Source organism: Jatropha curcas, chromosome 8 (assembly GCF_041381405.1).
Source record: "Jatropha curcas cultivar XTBG-Jc1 chromosome 8, XTBG_Jcur_1.0, whole genome shotgun sequence".
Classification (NCBI taxonomy): Eukaryota; Viridiplantae; Streptophyta; class Magnoliopsida; order Malpighiales; family Euphorbiaceae; genus Jatropha; species Jatropha curcas.
In genome coordinates, this window is record NC_143158.1 from 18,366,570 (window position 1) to 18,392,511 (window position 25,942).

The 25,942-nt window shown below is 32.2% G+C and overlaps 1 protein-coding gene across 1 annotated transcript; it reads right to left on the reverse strand.

The window, feature by feature from the left end:
- Nucleotides 1-7,237: 7,237 nt before the first annotated feature.
- Nucleotides 7,238-24,897, reverse strand: LOC105640819 (uncharacterized). Its single transcript, XM_012225210.4, has 8 exons — nt 24,738-24,897; nt 22,709-23,871; nt 17,805-19,170; nt 14,231-14,510; nt 12,873-12,980; nt 12,509-12,787; nt 11,757-11,900; nt 7,238-7,819 (listed from the first exon to the last, which is right to left on the reverse strand). The coding sequence occupies exons 2-8, from the start codon at nt 23,823-23,825 to the stop codon at nt 7,631-7,633; spliced, it is 3,483 nt and encodes a 1,160-aa protein (XP_012080600.1). The 5' UTR covers nt 23,826-23,871; nt 24,738-24,897; the 3' UTR covers nt 7,238-7,630.
- Nucleotides 24,898-25,942: the final 1,045 nt, after the last annotated feature.

Here is a 25,942-nt window from a genome sequence, read left to right on the forward strand (position 1 = left end):
TTTTAAAAAAAACTTAATACATCATTAATAATGAATATAAGTTGAGTACATCATAATATTCCGATAGGAATAAGAAATACAAATATAGAAAATTGAAATTTTCTGTTTGAAAATGTTCTTGATCTTAGTAGAAGAGGTTAATTTTCGAATAAAAACTGATCCATAATAGGACGACAAAAGAAATCTTTATAATATTGTCCCAAATATTATTTTCTTTGAAAATTTGTTACAACTAATGATCGTATGAGAGTTTAATATACCAAACTTTAATAGAAGAACAAGCTACACTGCCACACTACATTAGTAAAAAAAATTTACTTGAACTTGAAGATCTAAAGTCTCTAACTACAAACAACTAACAATTCATCTTGTTTTTTAGAAATAAAATATCCATATAAAAACTTCTCAACAATGAGGGATAACCTCATGAAAGGAAAGAAATTAATAACCCACTACGAGGATAGCAAAAACACTCAAGATCTACAGATCTGAGAGACTAAATTCAAATTTTATTTCAAACAATATAGATTTGAAAATTATTAGAAAGAAAATTAAACAAAATAAAGAAAAACGATGGAGAGGAAACAAAACTAAATCCATCTTGTCTTTCGAACTATTTGAGAAATAAAAGATCCACATAAAAACTCCTCAACAATGAGGAATAACCTCATGAAAGGAAAGAAATTAATAACCCTACTAATAGGATAGCAAAAACACTCAAGATCTACAAATCTGAGAGACTAAATCCAAATTTTATTTGAAACGATTATAGGTTTAGAAATGATTAGAAAGAAAACTAAACAAAATAAAGAAAAACGATCGAGAGGATGAAAAGAAACCACCGACCAAAGACTCCTCAATGATGAGGAATAACCTCATGAAAGGAAAGAAATTAATAACCCCACTAAGAGAATAGCAAAAACACTGAAGATCTATATATCTAAGAGACTAAATTCAAATTTTGTTTCAAACGATTATAGATTTAAAAATGATTAGAAAAAAAAACTAAACAAAATAAAGAAAAACGATGGAGAGAGATAAAAAGAAATCACCACCGACCAAAGACTCCTCAACAATGAGGAATAGAATGACCTCATGAAAGAAAAGAAATTAATAACCCTATTAAAAGAATAGCAAAAACACTCAAGATCTACAGATTGGAAAGACTAAATTCAAATTTTATATCAAACGATTATAGGTTTAGAAATTATTAGAAAGAAAACTAAACAAAATGAAGAAAAATGATGGAGAGGGATGAAAAGAAACCATCGCCGACCAAAAAAGACAGTCGGCGGTGGTTTAAAAACAAAGTCTAAAAGAACACAAGAAAGAGAGAGTCGGAGAGAGAGGGCTGGGGCATTTTCTTATTGACTAAATATTTCATACTTAAAAGTATATTGATATTTAAAATATCTTACCTTTAAAGTGTAACTTTGACTATTATAAATAACAGAACGCAAAAAATTATATTTGAAAATAAATATTTTATAATTAAAATTATATTGATATTGTTTATTTTTAAAATATCTTACTTTTAAAATAATTTAATTTTTCATCCTTTAAAATAGGAAGTAAGTACATGTTGGGGAAAGTAAAGATAAAGCTCAGATTCAGGAATTTGGATTTTTCTGAAAAATAGAGCTCGTATATCAATAAAATACCAGAATCATACTTTTGTCAAATTATTTTCCTTAGGAGATTTTGTAATCAAGTGCCCTCTCAATACAAATGAGATGTAATTTTAAATATCTATATTAATAAGTTAAAATAGATAAAGAAAACAAAAACAAAAATAGAAAGCTTCTTTGTAATGCATTGCACAAACAATCAGAAGCGTAGGATGTGCCCTTAACTTTTATTATAATATTCTTATTATTTGAACGAAAAATTAATTAATTAATACAAGATTAAAGTTCTTCCAATAAAACCTAATCATTTGTTCAGATATTAGACCCTATTTTGAACTGAATAAATAAATAAGAGCAATAGGGCCCCAAAATTAGGCACCTTTAGATACAAAAGGCTTAGAAATTACAGAAAAAGGAGAACAGTGACAGCAAAAGAAACAAAGCATGTGAGTGGGGAGACTTATCCAAAAACAGTAGTTTGCCTGTGCAAGTCCAAAAGTCAAAGCATCAAATCCAAAAGCTCTAAAGTTGTGTTCTTTGTAAAAAGAGAAGGCATTAAGGCAAGGATAGAGGTCAGCAAACCAAACCGCTGGTTCAATTTAAAACCGAATTGAACGGAGACAGAGAAAGGTAAAGTAGAATTTTCAAGGGGCAAAACCGATTGGTCGATTTTACAGTTTTATTTAAATCGATTTAGCTTCAAGTATAATCCATTAATATTGAATTATAATGAGCCGAATTATAAGAAATCTTTATTTAAACCAAATTAAATGGATTAACCGATCTTTTTATAATCAAATCAATTGAACTGAACAGTGTGGATGGAATTTTTTTATGAAATAGTGTTGGGTATAATTCAATAAAATTGACTTCGGTTTTGATTTTTAAATTATCAGATTCAATTTTAGTTTCTATAAAAAATCGAAAAAGTTTCAATTCCGATTAATCCTTAAAATTAAAAAAAAAAAAGGAAATAACTAAATAGATAAAATAAAACTACAATTCAGTTTAATTATGTACACAATTTTAAATAACTAAATAGATAAAATAAAACTACAGTTCAGTTTAATTATGTACACAATTTTAATTTTCTCTTTAAAATTTGATTTATTCAACTTAAATTGGTTTAGTTCAATTTCAATCCAACAGTACAACTGCCTACCTCTACCAACACGTAACAATTAATATATTCCAACTTTCAATAATGTGCGGTAATAGCTTTTGTACTGGCTTTTAGCGTTTTGACTAGGTCAAAACTCTATTTCTATTAATTGTAATATTTGGTAACATAATACTTATAATAACTTATAGAGGTTGAGGAAGCTTTCTATCAAATATTAAACACCTTAACATTTAGTGTTTCTTAGCGAGTAATTAAATTTTTTGAAAATTATATAATATTTTTCCTGAATTCAGTTAATCAAACAACTAATTTCCTTTTTGTCATTTTAAGTTAAACAACTAATCAAACAATTAGTTTTATTGAACATTTCTAATTTAAACCGCTATATAAATAACTACGAGCTAAAAGTTAATAGCTACTTAACAGCTAGTATAATAGCTAACTGCTAATTATAATAGCTAACAACTACTAAGGCCATATTCGGCAACAGCTTTTCAGTCAGCTTTTGGCATCTTGACTACGTCAAACTCTCTTTCTAATAATTGTAGCATTTGGTAATATAACTTTTAGAGTTTGAATAAACTTTTTATGAAATGTTAAACACTATAAAGTTTAGTATTTCACATAGATTAATTAATTCTTTTTACAATCATACTCATTGGTTTTTTCCTCCAAATTCAATTAATTAAATAATTAATGTCTTTTTTTGTCATTTTAAGTTAAACACCTATTTAAATAGTTATTTTATCAAATACTTCTAATTTAACTACTCTATAATTAAAGAACTACCTATTAAAAGTTAATAGCTAACAATACACGGCTAATAGAATAGCTAAGAGCTACTACAATAACTAGCAATTACTAAAAGAGTTAATATTATCGAACAGATCCTAAAACCTAATATTGCGGGTCATGTACTTCATTATATGCGTAATAATTATAAGCGATGCTCTTGAAACCAAAGATATATATATATATATATATATATATATATATATATATATATATATATATACACGAAACTTGAAGCAAATTTGATGACATGACACAATTCTAAAACATTAATTCACTTAGTTGGAATTTATTTTTTTATATAAACGAAATTATTCCAATATCATTTACGATATTATTATTTTTATGCTCTGTTTGTTTCCGTAAAATAACTTGCTGAAAAATATTTTCATGGAAAACATTTTCCTTGAAAAATATTTTCCAAATGATTTATTTTCCGTTGTTTGGTTGTAATATTGAAAATTAGTTAAAAATATTAAAGTTTTTATCTCAATGAGACCATAAAAAATATTAATAATAATAGAAATTTTATAATTTAAAAAATTTATTGATAAATATGAAAAGAATGCAAAAATATATATATATATAATTTATGAAAGCTGCCGGTGGCCCGTGGTGGTGGCCGTCGGTGGCCTATGGTGGTGGACGGTGGTGGTAGTCGATGATAAATGGTAACTGATGGTAGTGATTATAATGATTAATAAATTAAAAAATATGGATTTATAAGATTTGTCAATGTACAAAAAATGTTTTACTCCCTCGAAAATAGGAAGTTGGTATTCTTAAAAAAATGACTTAATTTTCATTTGACTAGAAAAATATTTTCAATTGACTTATTTTTCTGAACGCCCCAAACAAAAGAAAATTGTACAAAATATTTTCCTACAAGTTATTTTATGGAAACAAATGGAGCCTTAGTTCTAATATAGGCGGTGTTCTTAAGGATAGCATTTCTTCTATCCTTGGTGTGTAATCATTTAAATCATGGTTCTTATTTGGATTTACCTTCTTTAATGGGTCGCAATACGCGTCAGGTTTTTTTCTTTATCAAAGATATGTTTGGAGAAGATTAATGACTGGGGTAATAGATTCATAAATAGAGCAAGTAGCGACGTATTATTGAAATCGGTAGCTCAAGCTATTCTTTCTTATCGCATTAGCGTTTTCTTGATTCCGTAGCCCATTTGTAATGAGCTAGAGGTTATGATGAATAGATTTTTGTAAAATGATAAAAAAGATAGAAGCTGGGAAATTCATTAGATATCCTGGGATAACATGAGTGATCATAAGAGGGAGGGAGCTATGGGGTTCAGAGACATTCATTGCTTCAACATCGTACGTTAGGTAAACAAGATTGGAGACTTTTAACGGAAATAAACACTTTTTTCTGTAGAATTTTTAAAGCTAAATATTTTCCGCAGGGGATTTACTTAGAGCATCCCTTGGTAATAATCCTAGTTTTGTATGGAAAATTGTGTTGACTTCAGTTGATGTGTTGAAATAAGGTTAGATGGCGAGTTGGTAATAAAGAAGATATTATAGTTAATAGTAATCCATGGATTCCCAAAAATAATTCCTTTATGGCTGATGATGGAGATACGTTTCTTAATACAACTTTGAATTTGTATGATCTTTTTGTAAATGGAGCAATTAGTGGGACATTGTGAAGATCATGACTCTCTTTAGTGCTAGAGATGTTTGGGTTATTTTGAATATCCCATTGAATATTCATTCTCAAAGGGATGCTTAATGTGGCATTTTGATAAGAGATGTATGTATACGGTTAAATCGGGGTACTTTTGTGAGTAGGAGTGTGTTGGGTAGAGAACCTCCTAGGATACACGGGGATATATATATGGAGTAGACTGTGGAGGTTAGATATTCCTCCAAAAGTTAGAGATTTTTTATGGAGGTTTCTGTGGTGTGCTTCCTACCAAGGAAGCTTTAAAATCGAGTGGGATAGTGATTCAAGGAGGAGGTGAATAACGTGTTGATTCACTGTGCTCGTCCTTTGGAGATTTGGAGGACGGATGGGTTTTGAGGTTTTAAGTCCAACTATTTTTTTTACTAGGTTTTTCATGCAGGTTTTTGATGGACAAGGAAAGGAGGCTGCCAATTTATTTTCAATTTATGCTTGGAAAATCTGGTTATCAAGGAACGATTTTTTGTAGAACGATTTATTTTCAATTTATGCTTGGAAAATTTGCTCTTCACCAAATCAAGTCCATATAAATGCGTATACTTCCATGCACAAATCGACGTGTTTGTCTTCAACGTCAGGTGGTCTTGATAATCCCAGTCCAACATGACAAGCTTTTATGGACGGAGCCAGTTTTCAAGCTCAATATTATTAGCTTTTATGCTATGTCGGGTTTTCAAGAAGACAATGGTGACTCTCTTATCGTTGAAGCTCTAGCTCTTCGTCAATGTCTTCGAGTTAATTTCACTTGAAGGACTTAAAGTATATAGATAATTATTTAATGGTATATCAATTTTAATTTGTAACTTAAAAATATCTAATTTTATATCTTATATTTTTGTAACAGTAAAATGTCTTTTGTCGCAATTTAATTTTTTCATTGGCCAAAATGCCACGTATACAACATGTGGACATTTTTTATTAATTTTTTTAATTAGAAAAAAACTTCTCTTCCAGTGAAATAAACCCAAATTAATCCAATCTCTAGGGTAATGGTTATATATTTTTTTTATTGACAGGTCTTAGCCTATGCTATTGACTCTTTAAACCTGAAAATTCAGAGTTTGATTTATTTGTTTCCGATTGTAAAGTACTCCTTGAGAATAGGCTTAATATTAGGTCAAGTGGATTACAAACAAGCCAATGTTGATTTTCATTCCTTTGCTAGCGCATCAATCAATCATGGTCACCTCCATATTTGGGATTCCATCTCGATTTCCTGTCAGACTTTTATCTATGAATTTAATGGGCATTTCTCTCTTTCAAAAACGAAACTAAAATATTTTCTTTATAATCCTCAAACCATTTATATAATATATTCTTAAACTCAATTAAATAAAGTTTATTCACATTTACTCAGTGTCCCATTTTTTTTATTACCTTTCCAAATTTATTTACACAAGAAAAAAAAAAAATGAAACAATTAACTGAAGCGAAAACTGAAATCGAAACTGACCCTAAATCAAAACAGTCTAAAACTGACAGGAAATATCAAAAGACCAATGTCAATCTCATTTCAGAGTCCTAAAAAAAAAAAAAAAAAAAGCCCAAATTGCCCAATGTAGAGGGGAATTTGCTCCGATGAATGGCCTTTCCTTTGCCCTTTTCAACTTTCTGAAGTCAAGTGCAAAACGAACAAACCAAGCAGAAGAGGAAAAAAAAAAAAAGCAAAACAACAAAAAAGGAAAACAAATAAAAGGATTGTGTTCCGTAGCGTACAAAACCCATAACACCTAGCTAGTGTTAAAAAACTACACAATTTAAAAAAAGCAATGAACGTTTACATACAACACAAATTGCCCAGTATACAGGTCCAACTTCAAGGTGCAATTTGCCCCGCAGACACTTCAGTGCAAAAGGAAAGGGAAAAACACAACGCGAGACATCCCTGATAAAAAATGCTCAAATGAATTCAACTATTTGATACTGCTTGCCAAAACGATTGCAGTAGTCTATAATCTCGCCTTTGACAAACTCAAAGACTGCGACATACCCTTCGAAAAATCATGCAATTAATTAGAATATCGGATAAGCAACTATTTTCCACATGCTATTACTAAGTAGCCTAAAAGAATTGTCACACATGTACAACAAGATCTACGATTCCCCTTCCACCAGATAAAACAACGCGAAGAAAGAAAACCCCCTAAGAATAGAGTGCGTGCAAAATTACATTGAGCTTAATTGTGGCAATTTAAAATACAACTTGGTAACACCAGGAAAAAGAGATTCACCACAAAACCAAACAGGCAGTTCAATGCATGCAGGTCCATCAAGGATATAAAAATAGTATCACTTGCTCCTTCCTTCAACAAGACAGCAATACCAGGGATGAAGCTGGCCCTTGCAGCTTGTCATCCTTCTTAGTGTGAGAATCCAAAAATCAGTTCACGCTGATATCGGTTCGTACGGATATGACAACCATGGGTGCTTCAGAGCCTCTGATGCAGAGGGACGCTTTTTTGGGTTTATTTCAAGCAAATAAGCAACAAAGTCAATGAAGCCTTGATCCCCCATTGGCAATCGATGCCTCAAGGATGTCTTTTTTGGTATCAGGTATTCCAATCTGTTGGTGTCCTGAAGAATACACGTAATAAACAACATCAACCAAAATATAAAGTAACAAAAGTTACTTAGCATGCTTCAGCATCAACATTTTAGATCGAGGACAAAAAGAAAGTGTATCAATGCAAGAAAGACCATAAATGCCAGCATGTTTGGCAACTAGACTTGATCAAATCAGAAGCTCAAGTTGGACCCTCCAACTCCCAGCCCTATTGTTATATTATAATTTATGAGATAAAATTGAGTCAAAGCTACAATATATTAGTGACAGATGCTCCAAAGAAGCGCTTCCTTTTGACAAAGGTTTGAACATTTTATTCATAACCATTCATGAACAGGTGATAAATATGTAGTAACCATAAAAAATAACTAGCCTATGCTTGAAAAAACACAAATATATTTCAATGAACTTGTATTGTGAAATGAAAAAAAAAAAATTTATTATGGTAATAAGATATCGCCGATCATTAGCTAGGTATCACATTGAATAATATTCAAACTTAATTGTTTTCTAATGCGATACAACAGCTGTAAGCAGTGTTGTTAGAATCATACGATTCACAATACAAATCATTAGTCGAATTTTCAATTGAACTTAGGAACAACACAAATTATTAGGTTTTATTTAGCATATGATTGATATTGGAATTTTCAATTGAATATTTTGGTTGATTCTCAAAAGGCTGTAGCGAATCTTACGATTCGATTCGATTCTCGATTCTCGATTCAAAAAATGAGGCTTCCGATTCACAATTCAATTCTTGATTTGACAACATTGGTTTTCACGTTAATTTCGTAGTTTATTTGTTTAAAGTTTTACATCTTTATTTCTAATTTTCTTAGTTTTGATTCTTTTAGCATGTTTAAGGCTTTTCTTTGAAGATTTTAGGTATAGTTGATGATTTGTATGAAAAAGGAAGCCAACTAAGCAAGTTTATGCTCAACATGACTTGGCCCTGTTTGAAACCAAGGTTACAAGACTGCCTTGCTGAAGAATGATGTAAAATACGTGATCCCCAAATCAACAAGGCCCAGCCTTGCTGAGACGAAGACTGCAGGACCAGAGCATGTTGAAGTTGGCGTGTATTCCCATCCGAAATCTAGCAAGTCCTAGCCTTGTGCAGCCCCTCCATTGACAAGATCAAGCCTTGTTTTTCCTATTTAATTATATTCCTTCTCAAATAAGGACTTTGAAGCTTCCTATTTAGTACTAATCCTATTTGGACAAGTTTGTGTAAAATTCTATATAAAGAGGGATTGAAGGTCAAGAGAAAAGATGATCCAAGAAGCCTGGCTCCAAATCAAAATCGCTCTTTCTCAAAGAAAATCCATATTTTGCAAGGGGTTAACAAGGTTTACATGAATCTATAACACTGTCAATTCAATTTATATCGAACCAATCACTTGATGTGATTCTTTTCAATTAGTTTCGAGAGAAAGAATTTAAGGTTCACCATATGACTTCGACACCTTATCCAATTAATTTTTCCACCTCAACAAGAAGGAAATTTTCCAGGTTACCAATGCAAAGATTCAGTGCTAAATGCTTAACTAAAAAACATGTTTACTATCAGAACATCATGAAATTTGTTTGTATGAGTGTAGTGTCCAAAGTACCAAAAACACCATACAATTGATAGGTATATGGATATCATACAGTATTAAAAATAATATCTAGATACCATTGCTGGTCAATAAGATGATAAATTATAAATCGATATATTAGACTATTACAAATAAAATTATACAAATCCATTTGAAGCAAAATTTTCATGCTCCAATTTGTGTTTACAATAAAGCAAGAAATTACTTACCTTTATATCAACTATATTCAATTTATATGCTAATATAGTTAGCTTGAGCTCATTGTAAGCATATAGAAATAGATTTATGATAACTGGTACTTTCAAATCTCTTCAAAAATATTTCTCATTTTTATGGAAATTTTGGCATTTTATGTTGTCTCTTAGAAATTTTTGTTTTGGCATTTAATTTGGATTTTATTTTAGGTTATAGATAGATGATTGGACAATATTAATTAATGATTTAATATTGTGCACACTGGAAATCATCTTAGTAGAAGATCAGAAAATATTCATCAATATGTCATTTATCCAAAGACCAAAATATTCGAGGAAATATAGCTTGGATGCATAGAACAAAAATTGTTTGATAATAAGCAAGGCATCTCTGTTTTTCTGCTAAACAGGGTGTACTGAATTCATAATTCATTAGATACTTTTATGAATGTCAACTACATATCATAACTAAGTTGCTCTCAGCTTCTCTTATATTAAAATTTTTTATCCATTATTGTTCCAAACTCTTTCCTCTTATCATTTTCTCCGTTATCAATTTTTGCCCCTCATCTTATCAAAGACTCCAGAACATAATATTGTCCATATCAAAGTCTTAAAATGTTCAATGTTTTGCAGTGGATATGGCATCAACAATATTTCTTTCAACTGGACAATAAAATCCTTTTTTTTTTATCAATTTTACTTGAATGGATAAAATTGACAACAAACCTAAAGGCTGCGGATAAAAATTGATAAAACTAAAAAGATTTGCTAAAGCTAATAATCCTGAAAAGGTTGAGAATTGATTAGTCATTCATATAGGCAGGCAACTTACAACAAAATTCCCAACAATTACTGACACCATCAATGCAGTACCTATGGAACCTTCTGTGATGCTCAAAGAAATATGAAGTTCAGAATCATCAATTTTCTTGCTTTCCGTAGCTACTAGACCTCAGATTCTGCAAATAATTGCTGATTCACCAGTCTAACGATAAAATCGTGTATTTAAAGCAAGGCCAAATATATCAAAATACCCCGAACTCTATAGATTTTTGCAATTTCACCTATTTTAACCTTTTTGTCAACTTTACCCCATTTTCGCCCTTTAGAAGCAAGAGCACTTTCAATTGCAATTAAGGATGGAATTGCAAATAAAAAAAAAAATTAATATGTTGCACGTGTTAAATTTTAATTTTTGAAACAAATGTGCTAATTCATAATTTAGTAACAATTATTATTTTGAATTGATAATATAGTCAAATTATTGGTCGTTTAATAAAAAATAAATTAATAACTTCTTGATTATTTTAATTTCACGTCTCAAATATCATATATCTAAGTCTATAAATGTGCCCACTAGATGTGAACATAATTTAATATTCAAAGTACATTTAAAATTTTATTTTTATTAGTAGTTTTAAAAAAAAAAATGGAAATATTTTCTTCTTTGCAATTCCATCCTTAATTGCAATTGAACGTGTTATTGCAAAAGGTCGAAATTGGAATAAATTTTATAGAAAGGTTGGATGAAATTGTAAAGGCTTGCAAAATTCGGTATATTCTGATACATTAGGCTATTCAAGCAACTACCCATCCCTAGCATTTGAACTAATCCAAAATCTATCCTAGAAACAAACCTGCAATCCATCCCACATCAATGTATCACATGCAATGCAAGTGAAAAAATGGTCAACTTGACATTTGAAAAGCATTATCTGCAAGGATAGAGTAGTATATTCGTTGCAAAATCTAAACCTAAATTATACAACAAAAACTATGGGTACATGTAGACAGGTTCTGTGTAATTTTAACCTGCCACACAAGTATAAATATTACTCAATGAGATTATCATATTTGCACGAGATTTTAATTGATTTGTGGCATCTTAACTTGTAGAATAAATAACGATATCATATTTGAAGGATGCCACATTTGCGACAACATTGTTACTTTGATGTCTGTGCATCAAACACCAGCATCGTGACTTGTGTGTTAATCATAATTAACGGAAAAATAAACAACTTAGGCTGAGAGGAAGGGGAACACAATTAACAACAAACAACAGATAATTTGTTAATTTTGCACATATTAACAAAAAAGAAAGAATTGAAAAGAAAATTTAAAATTTATAAATATAAAACTTGTACCTGATTCCTCTCGTAAAGCATGTGATTCTTGGTAAAATACTTATAGGTATCTCGTCCTTTAGCTAGCATAACTTGATCGATAGGGCTTATAATTCCGATAACCCGTGCTAATAACGTTGCTGGTGAATCATTTTGAAAGAGTACCTAAAACATGAGTTTAGTTAGCCAATTTGCACTAGAGTCATCAAAGACTAACCTAGCTATCAAAAACCGTGCATCACATTCTTCCAGTGTATGAGTAATTATTCAGGAAAAAAGGAAAATTCTCTAAATTATCTACGCCTCAGAGATAATTATTCATTGTGATTGTCAATACAATCCTCAAAGAAAATTGTCAACAGATAAGTGAAATTCCAAATAACTTTGGCAAAAATATTTGCTCCAGATATAAAGATGATTCCAGAGACAAAATCAATTTAATAGACATCCATCATATCCATCTAAGAGGACAATTGAAGCAAAAAATTGAGAAGAAATTTAAGAACTGAAGAAGATACTTTTAATGAAAAAGAAAATAAGAAGTGAGTAGGAATATACTTCTATATTAAAAAAAAAAAATGAACACTTTTTTTTTTGGGAATTAAAAAGAAATGTAAAACAAGCAAAAGAAAGGAAAATCAGAAGTGATAAAGCACACTGATAGAGAACAAACACATAATGACACATCATACTGGCACCCTCTCCCTTCTCTCACTAAGAAAAGAATTAAGATATGCTAATAGTTATTATAATGTCTAATGGCTAAAACATACATTGCCTGTACAAAGTTCAGCCAAGATGCAGCCAAGAGACCAGATATCTATCTTCTTATCATATGGAAGCCCCAAGATAACCTCTGGAGCACGATAGGATCTGGATTGAACATAGGAGCATAGATGATCCGTCTCAAAACAGCTACTCCCAAGATCAATGACTTTCACCTCACATCTACTATAACTTTTCACCAATATATTCTCAGGCTTTAAATCACAATGTATAAGGCCAAGTCCATGCAAAAACTGAAGTGCCTCCAAACATTGAATGGTAATTGACTGCACAATAGAATTCAAGGGAAGATTAAATTAAAGTAATGAAAAAAAAGGAGCTTTCTAAGGAAGAATATGGCACATCACAAACCTGCAATCTGGGCATTGTAAAGTAAACCTCTCCTCCTGATTCTCTATTGAACTTATGGAACTCATATAAGTTTGCCTTGAGAAGTTCACATACAATTAATAAATGCTCCTGCAAATAAAGTAGAAAAGAAAAATTAAAAACACTCAATTATCCACAATAGGAAACCAAATAAACCTACTCCCATGAACATAAAATAAGCTTAAAAGGACTAAATTGTACTTGAACACCCATAGCACATTCTAGTTAACTATGGCCAGAATTAGCAAACAATATAACACCCAGCATTAGCAGTATATTGAAGAATTCACTCATTAACCCGCCAGAAAAGTGATTCGTTAAACAATCTCATGTTTTGAAAGATTAGGTAAATCTTTAAAGCAATATCATAATAAGAGATTTATAAAACATTCTCATAAGGTTCCTCATTACTATTACTTAAGTTATCTATAATATTTTCAGGCACGTTTTAATATCCACAAACATGTATCCAACTTTAGAGGTGGCATTCATTCCCACCGAACATAAGCCATGATATTTCAGTACCTTCTTATCATTTTCTGAATTATGTCTGTGTATGTGTACCCTTTACACTGGTGATTGGAAATCGGTAGCATATTATTCAAGATAAGCTATCATTTTATTAGGTGACAGAAATGGGTGCAATCAAATATGCAAAAAGTTGCATATTAAATACTACCTCCATCCCAAAATTATAGTTCCAAATTTTTTTTTTTCATGCACTTTAAGAATAGTTTGTTAAATTAGCTTAACTATATTCTTTTTCTTATTTTTCCATATATACCCTAAAAATTGTATATTAATTTTTCTTTGAAACTTTTAAAATAGGATGAATAGTTAGCGTATCAAGATTTTAAGATTAATTATCTTAAGACTTTTATCTAGTAAATTCAACTTATATTAACTATTTGCACGGATTATTGCAAAAAGGAAACTGGAACTATAATTTTGGGTCAGAGGGAGTAACAATTGTGAAAAATAGTAGATAAAATTAAAATAATCTCAAAATTGTACCAACTGCAAACCCCCGGGGAGGAAGTTGATGAAGATGGGGCGAACAAATATCAAAACTAAATTGGCACCAAAAAGCAATTAAAGTTTCTATATCAATGATATATCATATGCCACAATGTATGACTCTGTATGTTTATTATGTAAGAGGCTAAGAGCCAATAAGATGTATCAAGAAACCTTCAAGAGTTCCATAAGAACCTAAAGAAAAATTTTTTTTATTAGGGATACAGTAGTAATGTGATATTGACAGCTGAGCTAGAACAAAACTCGTAAAGTAGTGAACAAACAGGAAAATATAATCAGAAAGACAGCATGCATCTACTTACACGGTAATAGAAGTAATCATACAATCTGAGAATGTGGTACTTGTCAGCAGGGTCATGCTTGTTAACATACTTTAGAAGCTTTATCTCATCAAGACTCTGATCAAAGAAATCCTTATTGTTTTTTATGATTTTAACGCAGACATCCATTCCTGTATGCAGGTCATGCGCTTGTATAGCTTTACTGAAAGCAGCTGATCCAAGATACTCAGTGACATGATAACGCCCAGCTATTACAGAATTTAAAACAACATGGAAGTTCTTGTCCTCCTCAAAGCCAGTTCTGAGCAACAGAAGGAAGAGTTCAGGTGAAGAAGTCTGGTAGAGAATCAAGGCACAGATAATAAAATCAATGAAATGAAGCATTTAAAATGAGAAGCTTGATTGATATTTTGTTATGAAAAATGACTAAAGAAAGTGAGACCATCCATTACAAGTGATGAATAATCATTGCAAATATTGCACAAGACTACATCAACCTCCAATACTATTAAGGTATTTTTCACTACTTGATGCACCCAAAACTGTCTTCAAGAGGAGGACCTATTCTTAATTTCAATTTTTTTTTTTTTTTTTTTAAGCCCTCAACAAGTGAGAAAGCTTAATAAGTAATTTTACATTTAGGCCATGTTTAGTACAGACAACAGAGCAAGTGGACTATAAAATAAAATAGGGAATTTAATGGAATGAAATGAAATGGAGACTAGAATTCTTGTTCATGTGTTTAGTATACATCATGAAATTGATAGGAATGGAATGGGAAATTAGTAAAAAGACCAAAATAATAATCAATAATTTTACCATAACTTAATTTATTCAATGAATTATTTTATTAAAAAGGCTTATTTTTTATATTAACCATGCAATTGTCTTATATTTTTGCAAAATTGTGAACATTTTGATGGAAAATTATTTCTCATTTTCTTTTTTTTTTCCTCAAAATATAATTTTAAATGGGATTATACTTTTTGGCAAAATTTTATCAAAAGAAAAAACATTTTTTGGCAAAACCAATAAAACTTGAAGTTTAACAAATAAAACAAATATATATATATATATATGCAGCAAATGTTTAGTTCCATTAAAATATTAATAAAATGGCAGCTAGATGTTGGAGAAGACAAAATGGAATAAGCAAATGATAAAGGGCATATATGGTATTTAATAAAAATGCACATATGGAATTGGTATTCAGAGCCCAATCTATTCCTAAATCCATCACCATTCCAGATCACTATTTTCTCCTTAACAAGTGAATGGGTAATGGAAATTACATTCCCCATTCTATTCGGCATATTAAACCCACCCTTACTAAAGTGGTTTAGCAATTTTTGGTTTATTTTCCTTTACAAGGATGTAGCATCTAATGAGGTTTGGTTTATGGTTGAATTAGAATATTTTGGGTGCACACATATCTCACACGTTCAGCTAGCCAACTTCACAAAGTAGACTTCACCACTTTCAGCAACCCAATTTCAAAAAGTAAATCAGGCAGAAAATAGGCGAACAGAAACAATACTATCCTAGCCAAAAATCAATCAGGATAATATCCCATCATCAATATGTGCAGCCAACAAAACAAGCATGAACTTACATCACTCTTTAAATATCAGACCTAGAGAATGCAACCGTGACCTTTTAGTCAAAGAGGATCAGTTTAGGCTTAGCACTTGGCAGAAAACCACAAGATCATTGATAAAGTTATAGCTTAGGTCTTTTTTTGTCCCTCTTTCCAATAAGTCGTATCATATGCCATCAGAATGTTTCAAAACATTCTGATGGAATCAAAAGATCTTGAGAAACAACTCTTTTTAGTTCTAGAATCTCTTTTTAGTTCTAGAATCTCGATGCTTCACATCAAATAACTCCAATAACAAGGATAAAGGCGTTAAACTTATTAATCGATTAGATTAATATCCAAATACGTCTATGATTAGCTACCTAAAGGAAATTCCAAAAAACTAGTAGAAGCATTTTACTAAAATTCCAAGAGATCACCAACGATATTAATTTCTTACTTTTTCCCCCCAGTTTGTAATTGTATAGAGATGTTGAAGGTAAGAAATAAACTTTCAATATCTAATGCAAACTTTGTGGGATCATGGTTCAGCCAAGCAGTGAAAGCAAATAATTGAAAGGAAAAATCTATGACTGAACAATAGACATTTCTTTTTTGCCTTCATCTTCATATTTCCTTGGATCTTTAGCCCATTTTTTAAATTTCATTGTTAAATTTTCTGTCCAATCTTTTCTTTGTCTTATTTCTATGGATCTTTTGCCCATTTTTTCTGTTTTCGTTAGTTATATTTTTTTGTACAATCTTTCCACTCATCAGCTTGTATAATTTGTCTAAATCACGGAAGAAACTGCAGCATGTCATTGTGTTCCGCTCAATGATTGCAACAACGTTGTACTACATTAATAGCAGAGGAATTCAATTTAAATTTCTTTTATGTTTCTTATGACATTGAATATCAAAAAATAAAGGAACTTGGAAATTTTTAATTTCTAAAAATTTTTTTTAAAGAAAGATCTTATAGGCAAGAATTCTGACCATATAGGTTCTGTAAACAAGTTGAAAACTACATTAATGGATTTAATCCCCATTTACTAAATATATCCCACCAATGATAATCCAGATAAGCACTAAAAACAAGCATATAAAACTCAAACTCATTCATTTCAAAGGTATATCTACGCAAACTTTTGACAAATAGACTCGTGGCTAGTGGCTACATTAGATTTAAGATTGTCAGGTCTATGCTTATTCAATGATCAATTTGGAATAAATAACAAAAATGCACAAGTTCAAATTAACTCTGTAAGATTTAGTTAGAATATGTTCTTCAGATTCATTCTCTAAGGGCCTGTTTAGTTTGGTTTTTGTTTCTGGTTCTTGTTTCTCAGGAATTTATCACAAAAACATATTTATTTTTGTTATTTGGTAATTTATAGAGACCACAAAAAGTGGTTTTCTTTATTTCGTCAACCCATTTTCCAAGATACAAATTTAGTATAAGGAAAAAAAACCCCAAAAACAAAAGTGACATCAAACACTCCCCAACCCCAAAATTTTGTTAGAATACAGTTCCCACCGTTTCAAGTTCAAATCCTTCTTATACAATGTGCATTAACAACTCAGGGTCAATCCTTCGATTTCAAATTTCCTATACCAAAAAGATAAAACCTCATATAATCAAGGAGTTCATACCACCTTTGATTCAATCTACATGCACCTTAGTTTTCGATTGGCATTTACTCCATTGCACGGAACTTATAATTTCCTATAATATTTCTTTTGAGTAAAGCAAGAAAGTGTTGGAAACTAGGCCGAACCTATCCAGTATCAATTGCATATATAGTAATGGCTTAGGAATTCCTCAAAGATATTGATAGCGTGCATCACTATGTTGGCCACAGGGAAAAGTATTATGCAAGCAAGAAGCTGTAGTTTAAGCAATCTCATTAAAATTAACATCAACACTAATGGAAGCATCTTAAGCCAAGATAGTTTACCAGCAAACAAATCATCAGATCTAATTTTATATTCAAATAAGTTTATCAAAAGAGGACATGCCTGTTTTTCCTGTGAACAATCTTGAGGTTGAAAGTTTCAAATTCCTCCTCTTGAGCCTTGATTTGCCTTACTTGCTCTTGAACAGCAGCTGCCTCTTCATCCTCAATTGCTGCCCCAGGATCCTCCTCCCTCGCACAGCCAGTTTTCTCATCGTCTTCTTTTATGGCATGCTCTTGTTCAGCCCCACCATAATTTGAGAGTGTAGAGGGAGAGGAAGCTGCAGATCTAACAGCATTAACATTATTCTCATCCCGAGAACTTTTGATGGTTGAAGAATCACTACTTTTCTGCCTCCATGCAACAAGCATATTGTCCGCCACCACCGGCGCATTATTATGGTCATCAATTTCAGCACTAATAATTGTTTTATTGTTGTTTGACCATAAAGATTTACTAGAACCTGCCTGCCCCAATTGCCCATCCCTCAATGGTGGGGGAAATGAAAATCCCCCATCTCTACGATCTTTTACTTGTGAAGATGCAACTTTGTCATTCACAGATCCATATATATTGGAATCCTGTTTAGTGATTCTCTTTTTATCCCTGTTTTGTCTGTCGACATATTTCTTGTCTGATTCATGGTGAGAGGATCTCGACCCACCAATGCCAACATCATGCTCATGAAAATACTCTAAATCCCCTTCACTACTGCCTCCAACCAAACTTTCCCGTATTTCACTGCCAAACTCAGCAGCATCACTATTCATACCCACACCAATTGACCTAACTGAACCATGTTGATCATCATCAACACAAATATCATCTAGCCGTGGTCTTCCACCGTCATTTAGGGCCTTCCCATCTCCTAGCATAATGAGCTCATTCGTCTGAGTGACAAATCCCTGCCAGACAGGTTCTGCACGCATCAAATTTAGTTCTTCTTCATCCATCAATTGTCCATCATATTGAGCTATTAAATCATTCTCATCTGTCCTATACATTTCTGTCACTGACAATCCTATAGGATCATCTGAAGCTGTAACTGGCTCAACAGTCTTTGCTTGAAAATACTGCTCACCGGAGAAGTAAGAATCCTCCTCGGCAAATGATTGATCATCATCCTCATCTTTAGTTGGACCCCTTTCCTGTGGATCTGGAACACTACCATGCCCCGTTCCCTTCTCATTGTCGCTTGGGTAATCAATTTCATGAGCAAGAAACCATGCCTCATCCTCAATCGGTTGTCTCATGTATCCAACATCATCATCATCATCATACTCATCAGAATCCCAATATTCATTAGGATAATCAATGGATTCACTTAATCCATCACCAATTGTAGCAAAACCAGAAACCAGATCTGATGTGTCCTCAGCTATTCCTTGACTCACAGAGAGCCAGCTACCTCCAGCAATCCTTTTGCCACCTAACACATTAATTCAAAGATAAAATCATCAGGCAAAATTTAGAAGGAAAATCAACAAAACAAAAAGACTAAATAGCATATGGCCTAGAAAGGAAAAAAAGAAACTTAAGGCAAAAAAAACTGCCCAATGCAGAGAAACATGAAACTCCAGAGGAAGCAAGTTAAAGAGTAAAAACTTTGAATTATGAGTAGGTATTTTGAGTTCACTGAAATCAAATAGCTGGTCATTCAGTGTATTATAACATGTACCAATATTTATGAAGTTTTCCAAATTGCTTGAAATTAGAAAGTTGAAAGCTTCTAGATTTCTTATGATTTGGTTGTATGGGTCATTAGCATGCAGCTTTTTACTCATTGTCTAGGACCATCAGCTTGCTCTTGCTTTTTATTATTATTACTGTTATTATTATTATTATTATTGTTGTTGTTGTTGTTATTATTATTATTGTCCTTTAGAACCACCAGAACTTCTCACATTCAAACAGTTCTCTAGATTTCTCTCCTACATACATTAGGATAGTAACAACAGACCCAACAGACCCAGCTAAAGAATTCACCTCTTCTAATCACCACCCAAAGATAAACATTTCATTTCACTTGAGTTGACAAAGGGCTCTAAAAGCAAACAACAAGAAGGTCCCAAAAGGCAAGAATTTATCACTGAATAGGGTAATCTTATATTTCTTACACTTATCTTCTTTCTTTTTATTTTTCATTAGATGCTATCAAGGATAAGACAATTTGCAAGAATTTAGAACTTGATTTCTTGTTTACTGTTGATTTAAGGGTTATTATTAAATATTAAGCTCTTAAGAGGCATAAATGGATGCAGCCTCTGTATCAGATTCCAGATCATTGTCTCTGTTTTCAAACATTTTCGATTCTGTTATATAAAACCACTCTGCTACCCACACCTAACCTAAAGATTAAAAAGAAAAAAATTAAAGAGAAGGAAATAACACTCCTGTAACTGATCCAAAAAAAAAATCCCTATAAAAATACAAAACCAATTGTTACCAATAATGATAAAATGGAAAATTCATGCAAAAAACCCTAGCATTTTTTTTCCTCAAAAAGGCCCACAAACTCTTCCTAGCCAAAGCCAATAGAATTTTCTTGGCTTCACCGCCTCTAAAACATAGAAACCGTACATCCAAAAACTGAATCTTGTTTAGAACTCTCATCTGCAACTAACCATTGGCATTTTCCCTAATAAGGATTACTGCCAAACAAAAAAACAAAAGCTTTAAACTTTGGAAAAGACTTTATCCTAAAATTAAGCATAAGGAACAGGGTCACATCACGAAATGGAGTAAGATATTTCAAAGAAACCACTAAAAATTTCCAAGTTAAAAAGCCAACCATACTACCTATGTAAATGGCAAAAGGATCCAAGGGATGTTGGGAATAAAGCAAGATTCTTCATCTCACTATAATTTAGGTTTCCAGATGAAATTTCTAACTCCTGACTTAATAAACAGCTCCCCACCCAATATGTTAATGGCAACACTTCGCTCTTAAGCAGTTATGTGTCTATGGTATCAATGCCAGCAGAAACCATCATAGCAACTTCCATCACAATGCCATATTCTTAGACATCAGGATGCCAAAAGCAAACTACCTTTACCTTCACAAACTATATGCCAGGTAACCAGCTTATACTCTAAATCCAGCTACTAAACATAAAAAAGTCCATAGTTTCTAATAACAATCCACCATATGACAAACTACATAACCTTTCCACCTAGAATCTCTTAGTAAATTTAGCAGCTGTTGGATCCATAAGAAACCAACCTCTCATTTTTTTTATAACAAAACAACAAAAAAAAATACATAGGTAAACTTTCTGGTCTCATAAATGATAAGAGAATAAGAAAGTAAATTAAACATGAGCTAGAGCATCATCTAAATGTAAATTGGTAATTGCTCTTGGGCTTGTTGATTCCTAAATTAAACACTTCCTCAACAATATGTAAGCCATTTAAGATATTGTCAAAACTAGCCCAATTATCAAGTGACAAGAAAACAACTGCCATCCTTAAAATGGATGTGACAGCAGTAATTTTATTAGACTTCCAATCTTATACCCCAAATCAAGTCCCTACGACATCCCAAACAAAAGATAATAAGAGTAAGCAAAAAGGAAATAAAGGATCACCGTAACTAGTTCCAAAGGCAGCAGACTGAGTTTTAGGCTCTAATAATGAAAAATACTGCTAAAAATAAACCACCTTAATCCAACTCCACCTCATGGATTGAACAGCCAAATTGGAAGGCCAATTATATAGCTTTTCACTAAGTTAAAACTTGGGTATAGTTAAATAATTGAACTCCTTGTAGCCATAACTTTAACAAGAAATCCTTAGCGATCAAACCATATTCTCGAAGTTCAACTTTAAAAACTGAGTTTCCCTTGTTCTTCAAGAAGCATCAACAATCTCGGTAACTGCTAAAATAGCATTTAAGATTCATCTTCCTATGCAAAACAAGACCACAGAAGTGATTGTTGGTATTTACCATTTTTTGTCATGAAAATACCACATGAGAAGATTCTAATATTTTAGATCAAAATATACACCACACTGATGAATTTTGAAAGCATTGGAACATACCATCCCCTTAGGCCAGAGCATAATTTGCAAAAATGTTTTAAATGTGTATGCTTTATGCAAAAAAATTATTGAACATGATTGAGAATTAGACATTTAAGGTGTAGATTTTTCTAGTAAGTAGCTCTAGAAATATACAACATACAAGATCTTTCTATAATGCAATCTTCATTTATCAAATGCAAATATGTCATACAACATCAGGAAAGCAACATTGGATCGCAATCTCTACAGACAAGACAAAAGAAATGATACAATTATTAACATATCATTGGCAGAAAAGTTAAAGATATCCCTTTTTTATCTAGGATGGAAGATGGCATAAGGTTGATGCAAGAAGGACATCGATATTTCAATTAGAGTTTAAATTATGTTTTCAAAATGAGTGTGAAGGAAACCACCAGAAAACTAACTCCCCTTTTTAATGCCTTTTCAGTCGATAGTATCTAGGTCTCAAGAAATGTATGAGCACAAGCCTATGAATCAAATCAAAATCAAATTCCAAAGCCTAGACTATTGTAACCCAGCAATGCAGTTACACAACTTAAACGTGGCCATCATCTTAATTCTTGAGCTAAAATGAATCAAAACCTTAACAAGTTAGGTACGCTAAATTTTTATGATAAACAGAATATCAATCATGACAGATAACAAATAATTTCTTCTTTCCCCTTTTCTACTTTTGAATCAATAATTTACATCTACGACTACTTTTGAATCAATAGTTCATCTACAGCTACTATTGAATCAATAGTTTACATCTATAATTACTCTCAAAGCAAAATAAAATCAATATAAACAAATTAAATATTGCTGCCAGCATACGAGAATATAATTGGAGCAAGTACAAAATCATTATCATTCCCAATCAGAATACAAAAATTATGAGCTTAGGCATCATATAATAAATATTCATTACAAAAGCTAACCTGAAGAATTGATTTCTTGTCCAATAGGAACATCAAGATAAGACCCAATAAGAAAAGTATTATCAGCACTACTGTGCTTCGGTCCTGACCCATCATGCTCAAATTTTTCCTGCCAATTGACATTTAATGGTTTGTCCTCTGACTTAAGTTTAACAGGGGGAAGCCTCGGAAATTCTTCCTTTGGATTATCAGATGCAAGAGGAAAACTCAAGCCACTTAAGTTCTTTTGCTCTGCACTCCCTTGAGTCTTCCCATAGTATAAAGCCCTACCAACCTCATCCACCTGCTGTTTGATTGACACCCTAACATCAACCATATCAGTTTTTTTCTTCCCTTCTCTTTTGTCCAAACCAGTGTTGGTATCATAACTGGTTGATACATCACCCTTGGGAAATGGAAAAACAGTCTTGACAGAACAATCTTTCCATGTGTTTGCAGAACCAGTGGGCTCCTCGCTTCTAGACCATGAGTTATCCATAGAGTAAGCAACAGCAGTCTTCAGCTGCTGATCAAGTTCCTTTGGTTCCCTTATTGGAAATTTGTCATACTTGGATTCTGCTTTAGCATTGCTAGAACTTGTGCTTCCAAGCCACAAACTTCTCTGTTCACCAGAGAAGACAACCTCATCTCCAGACTTTACAATTGCTTTACTAGAGTAGTTATCATTAGTACCACCATCATTCTGATAAACATTAGAAGAATGACCATTGCGAGCATTAAAGTTCCATGAATATAAATCAAGCACAGTGTCCTCAGAATCAATTGCAGCAACTGCTTCATTAGGCTTATCACTCCAGTCTCCAACCAAAGCAGAGTTTCTCCATTTGCTCTCAGACCCATTTCTGCCTGTTCCACACTCTATCTCTTTAACAATAAGCTCATTAGAAACTTCATAGCTATTACGAGAACTGAGTCCCTGATAGTCACTTCCCTGTTTGCTCCCATTCTCTTCTTCCAAAACCTTTCCTAATTCCTTGTTTTCAAGGGTAAGTTTTTTAAGGAATCCATTCAAATCAGGGCGGTTACTTAGCTCACTGCGCAATGCTGCCTCAGCTCTGGTGAAGCGATTTCTCCGTAGAAAGTCCAGAATGACATCAACAGAGCTTGTATCCGCCATAATCAACTAGAAGTGTCTACCAGCAGATATTAAGAAGCAACAGAGCCTGGAGGAAGAAGGGAAAGTTTAGCCCATAAAGCTCCCACCCTTGGCAAAAAAAAAAAAAAAAAAAAAAAAAAGAGAGAGAAAAATAAAAATAAATCACTAGAAACCAGCATCTTTTCTCTCTTCCCTCACCTCCCCATCCTCCCAACCTTCGGACATTTGTAGAAGAGGAATTGAACTCACAAGCCCCTTTAGAAGTTATGCGACAAGGTTATACCTCAGCTATCTTGGCTTGTTTTCTAGCTAAGTTATGCTTCTGCCTTGGGCCATCTAACTTTGTATTTCTTAGGGTCCTGGATAATGGGAACTATGAAAAATTTGAACTTTACCCCCACATTCTCCACCATTCAACATAACATCACCTTATTGTTTTTCAAACGGGTCATCAAGACAATAGGCAAACTAAGAACAATATACCAAGTTCAAATCTATCTCTTTACAAAACAAACTTCAGCTATGATGACAAAAATAAACACCCAACCAGATAAAAATTTAAAAGGCAGGAAAATTTAAAAAAAAAAAATTCAAATCCCACATCCTCATTCCCTCTTTTCTGCCCATTTTATGAGACAGAGAGGGGGCAGGCTTACCTCGCAATGCCAAAAATCAAAACTAAAGTCAGTTAAATTTTCACCATTTTCCCATCAACCAAACAACAAAAACCCTAAAGACGTTCCAAACGCACATAAAATCCAAAAAGACGTGAAGATCCAAAGCCATAAGACAAAACCCTAAAAATTTTAGAAACAACAAAACTCGAAATCCCAAAGTGTACCACTCAATTAATCGCAAAGCTACAATCTACTAATTAATTGAAACAAAAATAAAAAAAAGAAATACGTGCATTACATCGACAAAGATACTTACAGATCGAAAATGGCGCAAAATTGAAGCGATTGTCTGAGAGGGAAAGGAGAAGAGCTTTTAGGGAGAGAGTAGATTCCACAGCCATTTCAAAAGGAAAACATCACTAACATAAACAGCAATTTTGCATTTATTTAAAATAAATAAATAAATAAACTTTGGCCTGCAGTTTCTCTCAGGCCCGGCATGGCACACGGGAGCTAAAAGTTTTTGTAATAATAATAATAATAACTGAGGGGTGATACCGTGTCCTGCATGTGCCCCATTGTTTGCCTCGTGATCTGTGCCCACATTGTTTACGCCCATCTGACGGCAGGCAGGGTGCGTATCAATGCGAATAATACCAAAATATATAATTATGCATTATATATAACTAATAATTTAGATAAGATTATAATTGTATCTCTGTATTTTATTAAAAAAAATTATTTTACCCTTATTTTTTAAAATAAAATAAATTGTTATATCTTGTAGTTTGAATTTGTTATATTAGATTACTCTTCCGTTCAATATTTACGATTTAAAACGTTAAATACGTGTGAAATGATAATATTGACCCAATTTTCACTTATCTCAATCTCTAATTTTTCTCCTCCTTCAAAATTTCCTCAAACCCTAAATATCAATTGGCACTTCCATTAATTTTTTTTTTTCATCATAATCATCTTCTTTTTTTTTTTTTTGATGACATCATAATCATAATCATCTTCTTTGCACACAAAATAACGTATCGAGTAGTAAAAAATTAAATTAGCAATGTCAATAGCCAATCAAAAACGATGAAAAGAAAAAACTCAATCATCACTATCATCTTTTTTTAATGGCAAGTAATACCATTGGAAGCAAATGTGATGGTTGACAAAGTTGTAGGCTTTTGGATATTTTCTGTAAATAAAAGTATAACCAATTAATGGAGAGTGAGCTTTGTCTAGTTTTGAATTTCTTATTATAATGAAAAATTAGGCAAGATCAAAAAATTCATTACAAAATTCAGAAATTGTTGACAGGCTTTTTCGCAAGTATACGAAATTGCAAACAAGTAATAAAGAGCAAATATAGTATCGTCCCACTGTTGACGCGTGTCTTTATGCCCCCGCTTGATCCAATGATGATACGAGGATGTGGAATGAATGGGTTAATGCTATCTAGAAGTCTTTTAATCCAAGGATTTAAATTAAAAAGAAAAAAAAAAGAGAGGATGTTAAGTC